The sequence below is a fragment of the Saimiri boliviensis genome, chromosome 9 (genome assembly GCF_048565385.1).
Source record: "Saimiri boliviensis isolate mSaiBol1 chromosome 9, mSaiBol1.pri, whole genome shotgun sequence".
Classification (NCBI taxonomy): domain Eukaryota; kingdom Metazoa; phylum Chordata; class Mammalia; order Primates; family Cebidae; genus Saimiri; species Saimiri boliviensis.
Window position 1 is genome coordinate 80618085 of NC_133457.1, and position 19478 is coordinate 80637562.

Genomic DNA, 19478 nt, shown 5'->3' on the forward strand with positions numbered 1-19478 from the left:
TGATGGGGGTTACAAACGCATTGCTCATTGAGGCAAGTTCTCCTGTGGTCTTCTGCCCTGGGATCTGGGCAGCCCTACATGCAATCAGCAGAGCCACCGGAAGGGGCAGAAGTGATTCTGTGGCAGTCCCAGCAAAGGGCATGTGTTTTAAATTCAGAGGGATTTCACCTGAATAGGTGCCTGGAAGTTGAAGAAAAACATATGGAGCATATTATTTGTAAATGTTATGAATGTGATGCTTAAAATAAACTGATGCTATGTTTTGACACTTTTAGTCAGTTTATACGGTTTTTTAAAAATCCAAATAAGCCTGGTTGCTGAAATCTTTGTTTCAATGTAAACTATATGGAAGTATACATATTTTACCTTGATTTCTCTGGGACCCTGTGTCTGGAGTTGGGGGAGGCATGCCCTACTCAACTATGGTAAATATTCCGTCTTATCCAAGAGGTGTTTCATAAATTATGTATAACGGTAGATGCCACTCAATAAGTATTTTATACGTGATAGATATTTTTGTCTGAAATTGCTTTTTCACTTGAGCAATGATTTAAACCCTCGTTTCCAGTTTTATGAGGTGACAGTTTTATAATATCATGTAGTTGAATGCAGCTTGAATGTCATAGAGCTTTAGGGCAGCATTAATCATAAATTCATTCTTCCCCACTTGCAATCCTGGAAAACTTTCTCTTAATTCAGATTTTATCCATTATATATATGGAAGTATATGTGAGAGAGAGAGTGTGTGTGTGTGTGTGTGTGTGTGTGTGTGTGTGTGTATGTGTGTGTGTGTACATGGTAGGGATGGGTGGGAACAAGTAAGGCTTTTGACCTAATGGCTCTGGAACTATGAATTTCCAATGCTTTTTTCAAAGTCTTATTTCAAGGAAAACAAAAGTATTTCTCAATGGTTAAAAAAAGAAAGAATATTAAACTAAACTGGAATGTAGTTCAAAGCAATTGCTGTAGTTTGAGTAGGAGCTCTCAAACTTTAAAATATTGTGTTTTGGGAGGTGGGGGATTATTGTCCACTTCCGTGCAGAAAGAAAATACGCATGCCTCTGGACTTACGAGAATGGTCACGTTCCTTTTCATGTGGACCTAGAGGCCTGTAATAATTCATTGCCATGGGGCTACTGACTGTGTATGTAGTTTGATCACAGTTCAGAGCTACCAAACCTTCCCATGAGGACATCGTTTTATGAAATAGAGCTGTGTGATTAAATTCTCCCTGTAATGTATGTCTTTAAAAAAATCACTTCCCATTTCTGCTTGAATTTCATGGTCAGGAGGAAAAGCATGAATTCTGCTAATATCTGAGAGGCAGGAGTAGGGGGGTTGACTTATGGAGAGTGCTCAGTTTAGCTGAGATTTGCGTGTTCCTTGCTATAGTAAATCAATATTACTGAAGTCTCCCACCTCAAAGCCTGACGTTCTGAGCTATGGAATGGGAGCTTGGCTGATAAGAGGAGTAATTGAAGAACAATGACACGCTTCATTTCCTTTTCTTGAATCTAAGTTATGCATTGGTCATTTTCTTCGCATATCTATTTAATGGTTGTTAAATTGCTTCCTTTGATTTTTATGGTTTTTTTTTAAAGCCTTGTTTTTTTTTTTCCCTATTTCATTTCACTGCCCTGTCGCATGGCTTCAGGTCTTCAGTGTGCATTTGAAACTTAAATATCTGCAAAGGCCTCCCCAGTTAGTGGTTGGAACTGGCTTTTCTGTTGCTCGTACAGTCATGGAGCCCAATGTCATGTTCTTGTACATGATTTAGTCTGAACCTGGTTCAACCCAACCTCAAGACTGCAATTTTTACCTTCAACCTTCTGGAATTTGTCTGCATTCCGCCTCAGACTTCCCCAGAAGCTTGACTTTAGAGGTCTTTAGTATGGGTTCAGACAGGCCTGGTGCTAAGACATGGGCCTTCCATTCTCTTCCCCAAGGATTGCATCTGACCTTCCCTCCTGCATTCTACTGAACTCTGTGCATCCACTCACTCATTCATTCCTCTGGCATATATTAATTGATGTGTCAGACATGAAATTCGGTGCTGGGTTACATTCTAGCCAGATAACTGGTAATAAACGTGTGTGTGTGTGTGTGTGTGTGTGTGTGTGTGTGTGTGTGTGTGTATGTGTGTATTAGTGGTTGCTATTTTATATGGGATGATGGGGAAGGTGGCTTTTGAGCGGAGACCTGAAGGAACGGACCATGTTATGTATGTAACTAGGGCAATACTTCTCAAATGTCTGGAAACATTTTTGGTTGTCAGAACCTCAGTGTGTTGCTAGCATCTACTGGGTAGAGGCAAGGGTGCTACAAACCATCCTACCGTGCATAAGAATGAAGAATTATCTAGTCTGAAATGACAATTGTGCCGCAGTCCAGAAACCCTGCTGTAGGGTAAGAGAAGGAATAGCAATGTCAGAGGAAAAAGCAACTATAAAAACAGGAGTGCCTCATTGAGATGGGGCAGGCTGGCAAGTTTGAAGAGCAGCAAGGTTCCTATCTCCCTGGAGAGGTGTGAGCAAGGGGGAGAGCGGCAGGAGATGACAGTACGTGAGCACAGGATGAGATCGGGTGGAATTTGTAGAACATCATAAAGACTTTGGCTTTTGACTCGCTGAAATGGGCGTCTATTTAAAGGACCTGAGCAGAGGAGCGACCTGCCCTAACAGCTCTCTCTGGCTGCTGAGTTGAGTGTGTATCACGGGAGATGTGAGTGGTGGCCTGGATTATCGCAGTAACCTGGGTGAAAGACAATGATGGTTTGGGTCAGAGGCCAATGCTGCAGGTGGTTTGATGTTACCAGATTCTGGACATATTTTGAAGGTAGAGTTAACACTACATATGTAGAGTTTAAAGAAAGAAAGGAGCAATGTATAAGCATGGTTACTTAGGCCAAACAGGAAAGGCTGGCATTTACTGAGATAGGAGAGTCTGCAGGTTTGGGCAGCAGAGAGAATCAAAGGTTTTTGTTTTGTTTTGTTTTGTTTTGTTTTTAATGTATTAAATTTGTGCTGCCAGTTTGGCATCTCCATAGATAAACTGAGTTGGGTTGGTATATGTGTGTGTATACACACACACACACATACACACACACACACACACACACACACACACACACACACACACACGGTAGACTCCTATATATCGTATCTATGTGAGTATGGGACTTAAGGGAGACGTCTGCCCTGGAGATGAAATTTGAGAGTCATTGGCATATAGATGGCAGGTAAAGACAAGAGGCAGAAGAAGACCATCAGGAAAGCCAGTGTTAGCAAAGAAGAGTCCCAAGACAGTAGTCTTCACAGAGCGAGTTGAAGAAAGAGTGAGAGGGAAGGAATTGGAAAACTGTAGCTATAGGGAACTTTTCGAAGATAGTTTTCTCTAAAGGGCACAGAGAAGTTGGTGATAGCTAGGAGATGCAAGACCAAAAGATGAGGTGGGGGTTAGGAATGGGAGGTCAACGCAGATTTGTGTTAATATTTAGCAGGGAATGATCCAGTGGATAGAAGAAGTTGATGTCACAGGAGGCAGAGGGCCAGGTTCCTCTGGCGCAGGGTAGCTAACGCACAGGAAGGCTTGTTTTAGGACCATACACAGTTCAACCAAGTAAGTGGAGAGAAAAGCCATCAACTAAGGTGACATCGTGATATTAAATGGCATAAAAGCTCTGAAGAGGGAGAAAGATTACTTTGTAGTTTGGATGTTCCTAGGACATTTCTGCAGGAAGATTGGCTTTGAAGAGGTTATATATCAGGCAATGAGTTTAATTCATTTTATATTGAGCTTTTTATATGTTCCAAGTTCACTTTGCTTACTACCTGCCAGGATTTCAACATGAAGTTTAAGGTCCATTTTTCTTGCAGTTTTTTAGATGAGAAATAAAATATTGCCCATTCTGACAATCTAAAGAACACCTAATATGAAGTTCTCATTTCCTAAAGTAACTTTTTCTTTTTCTTTTCCTCTTAATTTCAGGAACAAACCCTAGCCCTCAGGAAAGAAGGGATAGGAGTTGTCTTGGATTCTGAACTGCCTCATTTGATTGGCATTGATGACGACCTTTTGAGCACTGGAATCATCTTGTATCACTTAAAGGTAGAAACTGATTAAGTGGAACATTCTAATTTTGTTTTCAGTTTTTCTATTAGACACTAACTAGGTTTATTGTAATATTCTATGACCATGAACACAACTAAATTAAATTAAAGAATACACAACAGGCCAGGCACGGTGGCTCATGCCTGAAATCCCAACACTTTGGGAGGCCAAGACGGGTGGATCCTGAGGTCAGGAGTTCATGACCAGCCTGGCCAGCATGGTGAAAACCCTTTCTCTATTAAAAATACGCAAATTAGCCTGGTGTGGTGGCACGCACCTGTAATTCCAGCTACTTGGGAGGCTGAGGCAAGGAGAATTGCTTGAACCCAGGAGGTGGAGGTTGCAGTGAGCTGAGTGCCATTGCACTCCAGCCTGGGTGATAGAGCAAGACTCTTTCTCAAAAAGAAGAAAGAATATACCACAAATCCCTGAGCCATTTGGGGATTTTCAGCAGCTCATTAGGATTCTTTGGTATTTAAAGTTACCTTGTTATCTAAAGTTAAATGATGAGCCACTAATTTGCTTTCTCTTCTGTAGGATTAGTAAAACGGAGATAAGGAACAAAAAGGCACACAGGCTGAAGGAGAAAAGTTGCAAACAGCTAGAACTGGGGGGATTTTGTTGTGTGTGCAGTTTTCTGGTCCCTGGTGGTAATTATAAAATTGTGCTTCTCACCTTCATTATTGGGCTTGGTTCCAAGCAGGCTGATCATCTTGGGAGTACAGAATTCCGCATAAGTATTAATGGTTGGCTCTGTGACCTTGACTTTAGCGTCCTCTCTCTGACCCATAACTTAGAATGAGAATGCTACTGCACTTGTGTTTTGCAGACTTCCATAAACTGTATCTTTTTTTTTTTTTTTAATTGAGTCTCACTCTGTCACCAGACTGGAGTGCAGTGGTGCCATCTCGGCTCACTGCAACCTCTGCTTCCCGGTTTCAAATGATTCTCCTGCCTCAGCCTCCTCAGTAGGTGGGACTACGCATGCCACCATGGCCAGCTAGTTTTTGTATTTTTAGTAGAGACAGGGTTTTACCATGTTGGCCAGGATGGTCTCAATCTCTTGACCTTGTGATCTGCCCACCTTGGCCTCCCAAATTGCTGGAATTATAGGTATGAGCCACCCTGCCTGGGCCATAAACTATATCTTTAGACACAAAGAAGCTCTTGGCCACTGGAGGAGAACCTTCCCAGAAAGGATCAGGAACAGTGACATTCCTGTCACAAGTGAAGCATCAATGCTGCCAAAGCAGGGCCTCACGATTGCCATACGTTAAACCTTTCCAGACAACCCAGGCTGTTTTTACAGAGCCCCAGCGTGCTTTCATTGCACTGAAGCTGTGGCCTGCCAGGACACTGTTCATCCCATTGGCCTCTATGTTGTTTGGGTTTAAATGAAAAATGAAGAAACAAGCTATTCCTCCTCTTCTTACTAATACATTTTGCTTGGCTTTTCTTCTCAGGAAGGTCAGACATACGTTGGTAGAGAAGATGCTTCCACGGAGCAAGATATTGGTGAGCATATTATCAGTGATCTCTTCCCAGTGATTTCTTTTTTTTTTTTTGAGACGGAGTTTCGCTCTTGTTACCCAGGCTGGAGTGCAAAGGCGCGATCTCGGCTCACCGCAACCTCCGCCCCCTGGGTTCAGGCAATTCTCCTACCTCAGCCTCCTGAGTAGCTGAGATTACAGGCACGTGCCACCATGCCCAGCTAATTTTTTTTGTATTTTTAGTAGAGATGGGGTTTCACCATGTTGACCAGGATGGTCTCGATCTCTTGCCCTCGTGATCCACCCGCCTCAGCCTCCCAAAGTGCTGGGATTACAGGCATGAGCCACCGTGCCCAGCGACTCTTCCCAGTGATTTCTTAAGTTTGTATTCAAGGTAGAATCTTTTTGAATGACTGACATTAAGGTAATTATAGAAAATTAAATTATTTTTCAAGTACAGTGTTGGTCAATATATATATATATTTCTGTCCTTTAGAATACGACTCAAATGAATTACATGGAACAACTAATTTGGTGAATAAAATGGGCCAATGAACCCTTTCCTCCACCCTACATACATTCCATACCTTGTTAGGCCTTTGAGGAACACAGTTACTTAAATCAATCTACGTTGTCTCACCATGGAACAATGATTGATGGAAATATACCAATAGACACAGATAAAAGATATAGGTCTTTTGAATGAGAGGGCTATAGACACTTATCTTCACAAAGATGACAGCAGAAAGTAGGAGAAAACACAGCATACACATGTGGAAGCATGGCTTTTTGGGTTTCCCAAAAGTCTTCACAAGACCCACAGATCATCACTGACTTAGCCTACACAGATGAGGTCCTTCCAGCTTTAAGAGCATGATGTGGGCAATTGGTGGTGGTGGTGGTGGTGGTGGGTGTGTATATGTATGTGGCAAGGTGGGGACTGGCAGGGTAAGAATTATATTGTCTCAGCTGCTTTTAGAATTGCTGGCAGTGAACCTGCTTTCTCACCAAGCGTAAGCCATTAATCAAGCCAGTTCTAGCATATTCCTACCTGTATTCGGTTGGTGCAAAAGTAATGGCAAAACCCACAATTACTTTTGCACCAACATAATATTTACTATTTACTGTGAGACCGGGAGAGAGAAAACTATTTTCTAGAAGTTCCAGATTCAACTGTTTTTGAGTAGAACTAGGCATGAGGCCTCTTCTTTTAATTGTTAAATTATGTGTTTGATCTTTGGGGTAGCTCTAAATGATGGTAAGTGGTAAGAACACGTGTTTTCTGTGACCGGAGATCAGTAGAGCAAATGTGTAGACAGTGGAAACGAGTTGGCTTGTACTCCCAAGATGCTGGCCAAGAACTGTGCCTAGAATCATGTAGGTTTATTTGACAGGTGTTCCTATCTGTGTTTGACCATTCTTCAAACAAGAATCCAGGAGTGTTATACTTGAATAGATACATTTTAGCAGCTGCATGTCCTGAGAGGTCTCAGAATTGACTCAGGCTCAGGCAACAGGCATCTCAGTATGGCTTCTGAAGACCTCTTGGGCTTTTGAAGGTTCATGTCATGCCAAGTTCACTTTGGGTTTCCGCTCCTGGAGTGCAGTGTCTGTCAGTGCAGAGGTCTCAGTAAGTCCTTGACCCATGGAGCACTTTTGCTGCTTCTAGTTTCTGTGGCCTCTGGGTGACTGCTGGAGGAAACTTATTCAGTATCCAACAGGGCAGTTCTGTTAGATTCAGTTAAAACAAGTTACTCAACTATTTTCTTCCCAAACGTGAAATGAGTTAACATCCCAGAACTGATTTTCTTACACAGGTGATGTCCAGACCCCTTGAGGAACATCCTAAGGATCCTCCAGTCCTATCAGTGAATGTCATGAGCTCCTGAAGTTCGGTTTTCTCACTAAACATAAATATTCACTTCACTATATTTATGTGGAAAAAGAAGGATATTCAGAAGGAAAATAAATCAATCGATAGATAAATAGCTGGGAATCATTGCAGTAGATACAAAAGAAGGAAAAATTCTTTCTACTTTGTTTTTCCATTTTAGTTCTTCATGGCCTTGACTTGGAGAGTGAGCATTGCATCTTTGAAAATATTGGGGGGACAGTGACTCTGATACCCCTGAGTGGGTCCCAGTGCTCTGTGAATGGTGTTCAGATCATGGAGGCCACACATCTAAATCAAGGTATCTGGTTTAAATTTTCCGAGTCCTTTGTATGTATTGTGAGAAAACAAGTTGGCTAGGCAGTGAGGGAACATGTGCATCTTAGAATTAATTACTGATTAGGAATAAAATGGGTGAGACTGTTTGCTTCAATAGGCTGTTTCTCTTCTGTTTGGCTGGAGGGCTTCTTTATAATGCCCATGGCCTTGTTTAATTAAGTGTAAACATATATAGAATTATCTTAAAAGTTGTTATGGAACTAAGACATGAAAGGAATTTTTTAAGTTAAATAATATACCTCAAATGCAAAACCTTAACACAATGGTTTCTTTTAATCATTTCATTTCTGTTATTTATATTCATCTTAATAGATAGTTATAATTGTAATATACATAGAGGATTTGGTATCATGCCTTTTTTCATTTTGAAATAGCTTCAATATCATAGAAAAGTTGCAAGAATAGTACCAAGAACTTTTTAATTTCAAAATTGTTAGAAAGTAAATAGTGCCCTACTATCCTTGAATACTACATTGTGTATTTCCTTTTAACAGTGACATCTACGTTAGGACACTAACACCTATACATTTCTGCCATCGGATCCTCAGACCTGAATCAAGTCTTGCCATTTGTCTTAACAGTGTTCCTTGTGGGTCCCATATTTAGTCCAGTTTCCTGTATGGCATCTGGTTGCCACTGCTCTCTGTCCTCTTTCAGTCTGGAACAGTTCCTTGGTCTTTCCTAGACTTTTATGACTTTGGCAGTTTTTAAAACAGCAGGTCAGATCTGTTGTAGAACATCTCTCTACATAAATGTAGGATTTGGCTGTTGATATGGTATGACTCTGTGTCCCCACCCAAATCTCATGTTGAATTGTAATTCCCAGTGTTGGAGGAGGGACCTGGTGGGAGGTGATTGGATCATGGGAGCGGATTTCCCCCATGCTGTTCTCTTGACAGTGAGTGAGTTCTCATGAGATCTGATGATGTAAAAGTGTGTGGCACATCTCCGCTGCCTCCTTTCCTGTCACCATGAGAAGATATGCCTTGCTTCCCCTTTGCCTTCTGCCATGACTGTAAGTTTCCTGAGGCCTCCCAGTCATGCTTCCTGGTAAGCTTGTGGAACTGGGAGTCAGTAAACCTCTTTTCTTCATAGTTACACAGTCTCGGGTAGTTCTGTATAGATGTGTGAGAATGGACTGTGTTTCCTTATTATTAGACTAATATGCATTTTTGCCAGGAATATCAGAGAAATGACGCTGCTTTCCTCATATTTCATTACATGATTTCCATTTGTTTCATGACTGAGACGTTCACTTTGATCATTCAACTAAGGTGAGGCTTGCCAGGCCTCCCTACTGTGGAGTTACTCTTTCCTTCTTTGTTATTTGTAAGTATGTGGGAAAGTTCTTTGAGGTTGAAGGTACTTTTATATCATACATATTTCATTCCATTATGGGATATTACCACTTTCACCTGCTGGTTTTGGAATCCATTGTGTTTGTTTGTTTTTGACTGAATTATCATTCTGATGGTTGCCAAATGGTGATTTGAAAAATTCATTTTTTCTAACTTATTAGTTGGATTTTCATTGTAAGGAAGAACTTTTCCTTCTTGCCATTTATCTGTTTGAAAGACCACATAACTTGTGATTTTATTTATTAGATTTTGGTCTTTTTTATCATTATTTATTTCAATATCAAATTGTCCTAGATTTGGCCACTGCGAGTTCCTTCAAGCTGGCTTTCATGTCCTTTCACTTGGCCTCATTGTTCTGTAAGCACTTCTTTACTTTCTGACGCAAAATATTCCAGACTTATCTTGTACTTTCCTGAGACTAACCAATTCTCCAAGGAGCCCTTGTTCCTTTTAGTACAGAATAGTGTTTAGCAACCAGGTGTGTTTGTTGCTACTGGGATGTCACTATTTTCATATTATTTCTGTGAACAGAGCTAGGAAAACAATGTGTGTGTGTGTGTGTGTGTGTGTACAACCTTTACAACTGTACTTCTATATCTATTTATATTGGTATTTTGAAATATCTGTAGTTTAGTATCTATATTGCTAACCAGGAGTTTATACCAATACACCAGTACTTCTAATCCCAACCCAATACCATAGGGTTAATTGTAGTTTTTTCACTTACGCCTGGCTCCTTTTTCAGACAGTGATGAACCTGGCTTCCATTATGTAACCCATATACTGTTATTCCTGCCCCCTTCTCACACAAGGACTCTCCTCTTCTTGCTCAGACCATGAGCATGGTGATGGTTGGCTGTCTGTGCCCTCACCCTTCCAGAGTACAGAAACTTTTCTCAGCCCATGCCATTTGCGTCCACTCTCATGCTCAAGCCTACTTTGCTCTTGGCTGCCTAACAGTTTTTGGGCTGAACTATGTAAGAATGAGGGAAAGAGAGACATGGACATATTTAAGCCCATTTTTCTATGTTATACGTAGTCTTTATAATTACAGTTTTTAATGGTTGCATACTATGTAATTGTGCCTGTTGTAAGAGGAATTGGACAGATGGGGACTGGAAAGCATGTAGTTTATTCAGGGTTAGCCAAGTTTGTAAACAGAAGTCAATTGCAGGAAGGTACCTCAGAAATGAAGGAGACCTAGCATGGACCAGGGACATTATGCTTTTGGACGAGGTGCCTAATGTCCATCAAAGATGCTGTAATAACAGCTGATGGAGCACCAGCCCAGATATCCATCCACATCCATCCACCCACCCTTTCATCTCTCCATCTGCTTTTCACTCTTAGTATTTTTCAACTTTCTAAAGGTAAGTTGAGCAGGGAAAACATCTGAGTACCCTAGAGCTGTCCAGGAAAATCAGAGGTCAGCAGTTACAGATGACCAGCCTGAGCAGTGAGCAGGCAGTGATCTCTCGGTGGTTATTACCAACACAGCGTTTCCTGCTTTGTTTCAGTGGGACAAGGGCTCTGGCAATGTAGAATGGAGTGGCAGGTTATTTCCAGGCAGCAGTAGTAGTCATGGTGGGAGGCTGTCTCTGCCTTCAGCCCAGAGAGTGACCATAATTGACTGGTAGACAAAAGGTCACCATGTAGAGCTCTTCAGTGGCAGTCTCTGCTTGGGAACTCACAGGCCCTAATGCTGACAACAGGAGTAATGCGAAGATACACAGTTAAAACACGATTCACTGACAACCCCTTCAGTGAATTCTGTACATGGAGTCTAGACTGTAGTCGTATCACCTGTCTGTTCTCTGTGGGAACCTCAAATAGAGGTTCTGCTGCTGTTCCTCCAGGCAGCAGAGGCTGGTACAGGCTTGTACAGGGTTATGATGAGAGACAGTGTCTTCTTTTCCCAGGGAAAGAGGAGCTTTCACAGCAGAGATCCATGTACTGGCTGCATCTCCTTCAGTTAGGTCAGAAGAAAGTAACCTTGTTATAATCACTTTGTTTATTGTTACAGGATTTTTATAAGAGGCTTGTACTGGTTTTCAAAATCATTATTAATACACGAGTAGAACAAGTCACTATTGCCTCCCAGAATCGTGGGAAGTAAAACGTGTATTCCCCTGATTGAGTGTAAACTCCATATAACATTAAAACTCCTTGTAACTACTTTCTCATAGTTGATTGTTTTGTTACTCTTGTAGAGTTTTGTATTTAAATGTAATTTTGTTAATTTAAAAATCAACCTTTCATGTGCTGTAATCTGTTCTTTGTGTTTTCTTTGGTAATTTTAAACTCTGCCACATAACAAGTCAACATTTGTTTTTATTTACCTCATGATTTGATTATTTTATTTTTCAGAATTTTTTTAAAAAAATATTTATTTAATACACCTGGGGTTCATTGGTTTATAAAGTATAGCTCCAATTTTTTTTCCTTCCCCATACTGGTATACCATTTATTATAACCTTTCCCCATGTATACCCACCTCCCTTTTGAAGAAACTTGCTTTACCTAAAATGAAAACACATACAGCATTATATCTATTTGTTGGCCTTCCTGTTGTTCCAATACTCTGGGTTTTCACTTTTGAACCAGAATCACACAGTATTGATGTTTATTGTTTAATATTATGTTCTAATCTCTATTTTCATTGAAGTGGTTTTTTACTGTGTATGCTTATTAATTTGTTTAAAGAAATTATAGAATAGTTTTTGTTGTGCTAAACTATAATTTGAGGAGTTAGATTTAGTTTCATTTGATTTGTTTGCATTTAGAAAAATATATTTCCATCTTGGGACATATTGTTTATGCAGTATGTCTCATGTTTGAATTATCTTTCAGTAAAACTTTGAAAGTTTTATATATATATATATATATTTGTTGAATTGTATTGATTTATATAACATATTATAGTTACATTGAACTCAGATTACTTTGAGGGAATTCTTTAGTGTAAGTGGTTCTTAAATCAGAAATAGCCCCCAAACATCCATATTGGCTGCTGGCTCCACCTGGCTTCGTTGCCTCCCACCTTTGAATAATTTCGGAATAGCTCTCTGCCACAGCCACTCTTCTCTGGAGCTCCTGGAGTTCCCACCACCTACAGCCCTGGCCACTTGATGCTGAGCGGATTACATTGACCAGCAATGTTCCTGCTGTGTTTTCAGTAAAACAGTCTATTGTGGATTTGCCTAGAAGCTAGTATGTAATGCTATTTCTGTGAGAAAATCAGTACTGAATTCCAAACACCAAACAGAAAAAGGAACTTTAAGAGCACACACATAGGCACTGTCTAGAGCTTAACATTTAATTTTTGGGGTTATCCATCCACCTTCCCCCTCACTTAAGGAAAGCTTATTTGCTCATTTGCTTAGCTAGAAGAAATTGTTTATATAGCTGTGATTATCCCTCTAATTGTCTTGTGAATTAAAGCATGGTATATAATCCCATGCAGTATTTTTATTAAGTGGTTTTTGATCTTAAACTTTTACCTAAACTGAGAGTTCATTTAAATAGCATGGTTTATGATTCAGGTTAGGAACTAAATTTTTTATCTTCATATTGAAGATATGACTTTTCCTCAGAAAGTACTGTTACCAATTGGCATTGAAGGTTAATTGTCGGAATTGTCTTTCCCTGGGGGTTGCTCTTAATTGTTTTATTAGCATGGTGCCATGATCTTCAGATCTGATGGGCTTGAGTTCCTCTGGCATAGTGCTGTGCTACTGAACAGCTTTCTCAGTATTACTGTTAATGAAATTAACATAAAAATACTATGTTTGAAGGTGTTAAAATGCTGTGCAGTGAATATAAATGTCATCAGCAAGTCTTAGGGAAGTAAAATGACTTTGTTTGAAGGCATTGCACAAAAGAAGCAAGATGGTAACTTTTCTTATAATTACTCATGCTTTAACACCGAAAGATCTCATTAAAGAAAAAACATCTATGGCCCTTCAGAAATTAAGGATTAGAATTCTTTACTTAACCTTTTGTGATGTTTGTGGATTATTAAAATGAGAACTGGAACATTTTTTAAAACAACATGGTGTTTCTGGTTATGAAAATATGTAATAAAAATAAAAAAGATGTGAATGAGACAGATACATTCTCATATCACAATAGTGTGTACCCACTGGAGAAGGAGGGCGTTACATCAGGTGGAGCTACAAAAGGATTTTTAACTGTGTCTGTAAGAAGAAAACAAAAAGCTAAAGAAAAAAAAGCATGTGAACTTCATTAAAGCGTAATAAATGGGAACCGGATTAAATACAGTAGCATTGTTACGCTTTGAAATCTGTCTTGGGTTTTACCCGTAAAACAATTTTTAAGTAAATTTTTTAGCATATTTCTGCATAGTTTTCCGTTCACTTAGTTAATTTTTATAAAGTCAAATTTGAATTAACAGATGGCAGCCAAGTCAAACGGAGATGGGTCTTGGGTAGCTGTATACTTACCATATTGGATCAGCCCTTCATCCCCCAGCCGTTGCCTATGACCCGTGTCCAAAAATAATTACAGCAGACCATTCATTATCACATTTGCATTATTTCTCTGACACTTAAATAATTATAACTTAATGTGTACACTGCTTCATCTCTTTAGCTCTCTAGGCCTGGTTAGGTCATGCCTGCAGCCCTACGATCGTAAAGTCCGGGTAATCCTGGTTTCCCACATTTGCTGTGCTCATACCAGTTTCTGGTTAATTGGAGTGGTTATTGGCCTAGGACCCTTTCTGACCCATTGTGTGTTGGTCCTCAGAATGGATCTTACTGGTATTTGGCCCATTGATTGGATAAAAAAATAATAATAAAACCGGCTGGGCTCAGTGGCTCACGCCTGTAATCCCAGCACTTTGGGAGGCCAAGGTGAGTGGATCTCCTGAGGTCAGGAGTTCGAGACCAGCCTGACAAAGATGGAGAAATCCTATCTCTACTAAAAATACAAAATTAGCCAGGCGTGGTGGTGCATGCCTGTAATCCCAGCTACTCTGGAGGCTGAGGCAGGAGAACCACTTGAACCCAAGGGGCAGAGATTGCAGTGAGCCAAGATGGTGCCATTGTACTCCAGCCTGGGCAACAAGAGTGAAACTTCATCTCCATAAATAAATCTATCCATCCATCCATCCGCTTGAGGTGGATCCAAGCAGCATTTCTCGTTTATGGAAGTAAAAGATGTTCGGAGAAGAGCCTGTAGCTGCATGATAACTCAAGTCACAATGATTCCTAGCCATATTAACTCCACAATTGACTGGATTCCTGGTTCACCTTGCACTACCAGCAGCTTCCTACTGATACTTGGTATTCAGATGTCTCTTCATTAGTAAATCGTTGTTCATTTGGAAATGTGTTCGTTAGGCTGTCCCGTTGAAAAACACTGGTAGTAATTACCACTTCTTATCTAAATTACTTACCATACATGTAATTGCCAACAAATAGGAGATTTATCTAAATTTAGCAGATGGCCACCACTGAGGGCAAATTCTTTTTCTCTATCAGTTAACTGCCTCACTTTTGTCAGATTGCATAAACTTTTTTCACCTTTAAATTACAGGAAATGTTTTCATCTGTTGGTGTCTTCACTCAAATGAAAAGCCTTTGCTAGTATTGTGAGCATTAATTGTGATGACATATATCATACTTGTTGCCTGAAGTGTTTCTCCCCTTTTTTCAGTTCTTCCAGAAATAATGATGGGATACGTAACATTATCTCTAACATGCTCTTCAATTAGTGTATTCTCCAAAGCTTAGTTCTCCTCATTCCATGCTGTGATTCCATTGGATGGTTCCAAAGAAAGAGGAGCCAGTTCTTCAAGAAAGTGTGAATTTTATCAAGAAGAAAATGTGACTTTGATCACAATACTAGTCTGCAGAACTTGAGCTCTTCTTGGTAGTGGCTTAGCCCCTTGATATTTTTCTTTTTTCTGTTTTATATACTTAATATGAAATGATACGACAATTAGATGCATTGTAATTGAGACGGTATTTCAGCATTTGTCCTGTAATTGATTGCTAGGAACTATTCTTTCTTATTTTAATTATTATTTTTTTCTTTTTACTGTCATATGTTATTTTAAAGCTGATAGTTGTTGAATGTAATTAATTTTTTCATTCATGTAAGTGGACTGCTTTGGTCTTAACTGGTTTGTCAGATCCATTGACTGTTCATCTCTTCTTAGAAGTGCTACAGAAATGGCATCTGGGAAAATTGTACTTGGGCTCATTTGAATCTGTTATGCTTGAGTGCCAAAATATATTTTCATCTATTCAAGTACTCAGAGGGAACAGATGATTGTCTGCAGAGTGGAGCTGAGGAGACTTTGATAAAATTTTCATCTGCTGGAGGGCTGCTGTGAGTTTTCTCCGACAAATTAAAAAAGAATTTTAGTGGAAGTAGAAAGGGAAATAGATCTCCCAGTGGTTTAGCCAAGGTATCCATTTAACAGAGGAGACCTTTTTTGTGTTACAAAAAGTCAACAGGTGTCAGTATCTGTTCCTCCACTGACTCACCTGCACTTGACCCTAAACACTCATCATACGTCTTCCTCGGATTAGAGACCTGCAAATATGACATCTATCACTTGTACATGGACTGATTCTATAGCTGTTCTTTAATGTTAAATACCCAACTCTTCTGAAAAGACTATACCTAGAGCTAGTGATTCTTGAAGTATGACATCAACATCAGCATTAGCTGAGAGCTCGTTAGAAATGCAGATTCTCAGGCTGCATCCTAGACCTACTGAACCAAAAAATCTAGGGATGAGGGCCTGCAGTTGGGTTTTTTATGTCTGTGATTCTGATGCACATGTCAGCTCAAGAATGACAAGCTTTGTAAATCTGGAAAGGAGAGCTTGATTTTTTATAAGACCTGCAGGTTGGCCATTCTGACAGGCTGGGAAGCATAGCCTCCAGCCAGAAGCCAGAAACAGACACACTGAGGAAGGGGAAAAGGGAACAGGAATGTATGCTGAGCTGGATGACTGAATGTGCATATTTAATAAGCTATAGGAGTAGTTATAAATATTTATGAGAGGAGAAACATGAGCATACACAATTGAGCTTATGCTCCCTCATGGGTTGGGTGAACAAAAACTGGCAGGGTTAGCATGATCCAAGGGTGGAGTTTTGGCCCTCTGATGTCAAAAGGTAAAGCAGAGGACATGGAAACATTCACTGTGCACCCTGTATATTGGCCAGAACTACTTCATGGTCAGTGGTTTCTTATCAGGGGGCAATGCTGGTTCGTTGTGTGGAAACCACAGAAGGTAGGGGCAGTCACAGTTGGTTGAAATCAGCGGTAAAACAAGTCTTTCCAAAGAGCTGGTTTTTGTTGAACCCTGAGGAGTGAAAGCCCTGGCAGTTAGCAAGGGAAGGAGTAGAAGAAAGCATGTCCTACCTCCCATCCTGTCACGTCTAGGAACTCAATTTCCAAGGTTTCTCTGGGGTGCCCACGGCCGAGAAGGGGTCTGTTCCGTCAGTCTGATGGCTTAGAATTTGACTTCTTACATGTTTGAATGTGAGAACAAGTGGCCAAAGCTAATTATACTGGAGTTAGTTTCTTGGTGCACAAGACTTCTGCACATGGGCCAAATATTTCTCAATCTGTTTAATCCCTTTCTTCTCTTTTTTCAATTGGTATAATCCTTTGTTTGTTTGTTTTCACTCATCACATCTGTTTTTCTTGAACTCTCTTCTCCTTTGAAAACTTCATTTTCAGCTTTACATTCAATACGTTGGCTTTACAGTATGTCTTGACATGGATTTCTTGGGGATAACCTGTTTGGGTTTTGCTGAGCTTCTTGAATTTGTAGGCTTTTGTCTTTCTCTAGATTTGGGAAGTTTTCAGCCATTATTTGTTATTTATTTATTTTTTCCTGCACTATGCTCACTCTTCCCCTTCTCCTTCTGGGAGTACAATTACATGAAAATTAGATATTTTAATATTGACTCACAGTTCCTTGAGGCTCTGTTTACCTATTTTTATTTTTTGACAAACTCTTTCTTCTTTGCTTTCCTGATTGGATCATTTCAGTTAACCTGTGTTCAAGTTCATTGACTTTTTCTGTCATCTCCATTCTGCCTTTAAGCCTACCAATAAATTTTTTATTTTGAATATTGTGATTTTCAGTTGTAATGTTTAATTCTTTTTTATTTCTTTGTTGAATTTTTTATTTTTTTCACTTATTTCAAGAGTATTTAAATATTTCTTGGAGCTTTTTGTTATCTCAGTATAAACATTTGTTGATTGTTTTTTGTCATGCAAGTTGAAATATTCCTGGTTCTTGCTGTGCTGAGTAATAATATTGGATTGTGTCATAAGCGTTTTGGATATTATAAGATTCTGGGTCTTGTTTAAATCCTATGGGAAATGTTTATACTTTTTGTTCTAGCAGACAGTTTACCTAGTTGGATGCAGGCTGTGAGTTATGGTCAGCCTGTGTTGATCGTGTCCGCCATTGCACTGCTGCTTCAGTGTTCAGATCCTTTGCAGTGCTCTTCCAGTAGCCATGGGTGTGCTACCCATTGGCCAGGCTGGGACCTGTGCAGTGCTCTGTCGCTTAGTTCAGTTCTCAAAGCCTTAGCATGCTGTTGAGGATCAGAGCCACATGTACACATGTAAGGGTGAGCCCAGGAGTTAATAACTCTGTGTGGTTGCTTTCCTGCACACTTCCTTCTTCACCATCTCTCCTGCGCTTTCTACTTCCCTCGGGTCTTCCCTTCCCTGGAAATCTTGAGTTTTATTTATTCTACTCTTTCAGGTACTTCCTGTGCCTGTCTCCAGGTCCACGGCCAAGAAGTGAGAGGACAGGGAAAGCAAAAAGCAACAGGGATCTGTCCCACTCCTCTGATGAGAAAGAAAGATTCCCCTTCCTCATGGCCCTACCCCCTCTGTCGGGAAAGAGAGATTCCCCTTCCTCACGGCCCCACTGTTGCTGCTAAGGAACTCTCTGCTCCTCCTTCAACCTGAACTAGGGGGCTTCTCCTGTAGTTCTCTCTTTTGCACTGATGTCCACTTTTGGGTTTCTTCCTACAACAAGCTGGGAAACCTGCAGGCAAAAAATGGTAAATTCTGTTTAAAAAAAAAATTCTGTTAAAAAAATGGAAGCACGCTGTTAGTTCAGTGGTGCTTCCAATCTTGGTTTTCTTCAGTCCACCTCCTCTTTTTTTTTTTTTTTTATTTTTTTTAAGTTCTTGGTACATGTGTGGATTTGTTACATGCGTAAATGTGTGCCATGGTGGTTTGCTGCACCTATCAACCCATTACCTAGGTATTAATGGCATGAATTAGCTGTTTTTCGTGATGCTGTCTCTGCCCCATCCTCTGCCAACAGGCCCCAGTGTGTGTTGTTTCCCTCCCTGTGTCCATGTGTTCTCATTGTTGAGCTCTCACTTATAAGTGAGAACATGTGGTGTTTGGTTTTCTGTTCCTGTGTTAGTTTGCTGATGATAATGGCTGGGAGAACTGGCTAACTATATGCAGAAAATTGAAATTGGACCCCTTCCTTCCACCTTATACAGAAATTAACTCAAGATGGATTAAAGACTTAAATGTAAAACCCAAACTATAAAACCCTTAGAAGAAAATCTAGGCAGTACCATTCAGGACATAGGCACGGGCAAAGATTTTTATGATGAAATTGCCAAAAGCAATTGCAACAAAAGCATAAATTGACAGATGGGATGTAATTAAACTAAAGAGCTTCTGCACAGCAAAAGAAACAGAATCAGAGCAAACAGACAACCTACAGAATGGGATAATAGTTTTGTAATCTATTCATCTAACAAAGGTCTAATATCCAGAATCTACAAGGAACTTAAGCAAATTTACAAGACAAAAAATCTTATAAATTTAAAAAGTGAGCAAAGGACATGAATAGATACTTCTCAAAAGAAGACATACATGTGGTCAGCAAACACATGAAGAAAAGCTTAACATCACTGATAGAGAAGTGCACCTGCTTCTCTACTTTCCAAGGCCCTCAAATAACTTCTGTGTGCATTCTGTTTAGGCTGTAGATACATTCATTGGAAGAAACAGGGTGGTACATGCTTGTCAACTTACGCAGAAGCGAAACTCCTTCCAGAGGGTGGTTTTACACTCCTAGAAAGGGGGAATATACCCTAAGTTGAATTCTGAGGCGAATGTATTTGTCTTAATGGTGTGTAGTGAAAAAGTGACTTAGATGCACTTCAGCCGCAGTGTGTGGTGAAGAAGTGTCTAAGACTGGAACGGGGATGGAGGGAGGAGTAGGAGTAGTCAGACCGAGGCTGCTGAGTCACG

The 19478-nt window shown here is 40.1% G+C and overlaps 1 protein-coding gene across 7 annotated transcripts in view; it reads left to right on the plus strand.

Annotated features, from left to right (window-relative positions):
* KIF16B (kinesin family member 16B) overlaps window positions 1-19478 on the plus strand; it is a 314783-nt gene that overhangs the window by 146329 nt on the left and 148976 nt on the right. For all 7 annotated transcript variants that reach the window (XM_039479728.2, XM_074406213.1, XM_074406210.1 and 4 more), the window contains 3 exons: window positions 3988-4107; window positions 5574-5625; window positions 7655-7792. In XM_039479728.2, coding sequence (XP_039335662.1) covers window positions 3988-4107; window positions 5574-5625; window positions 7655-7792 — 310 coding nt within the window. The remainder of the gene's footprint in view (window positions 1-3987; window positions 4108-5573; window positions 5626-7654; window positions 7793-19478) is intronic.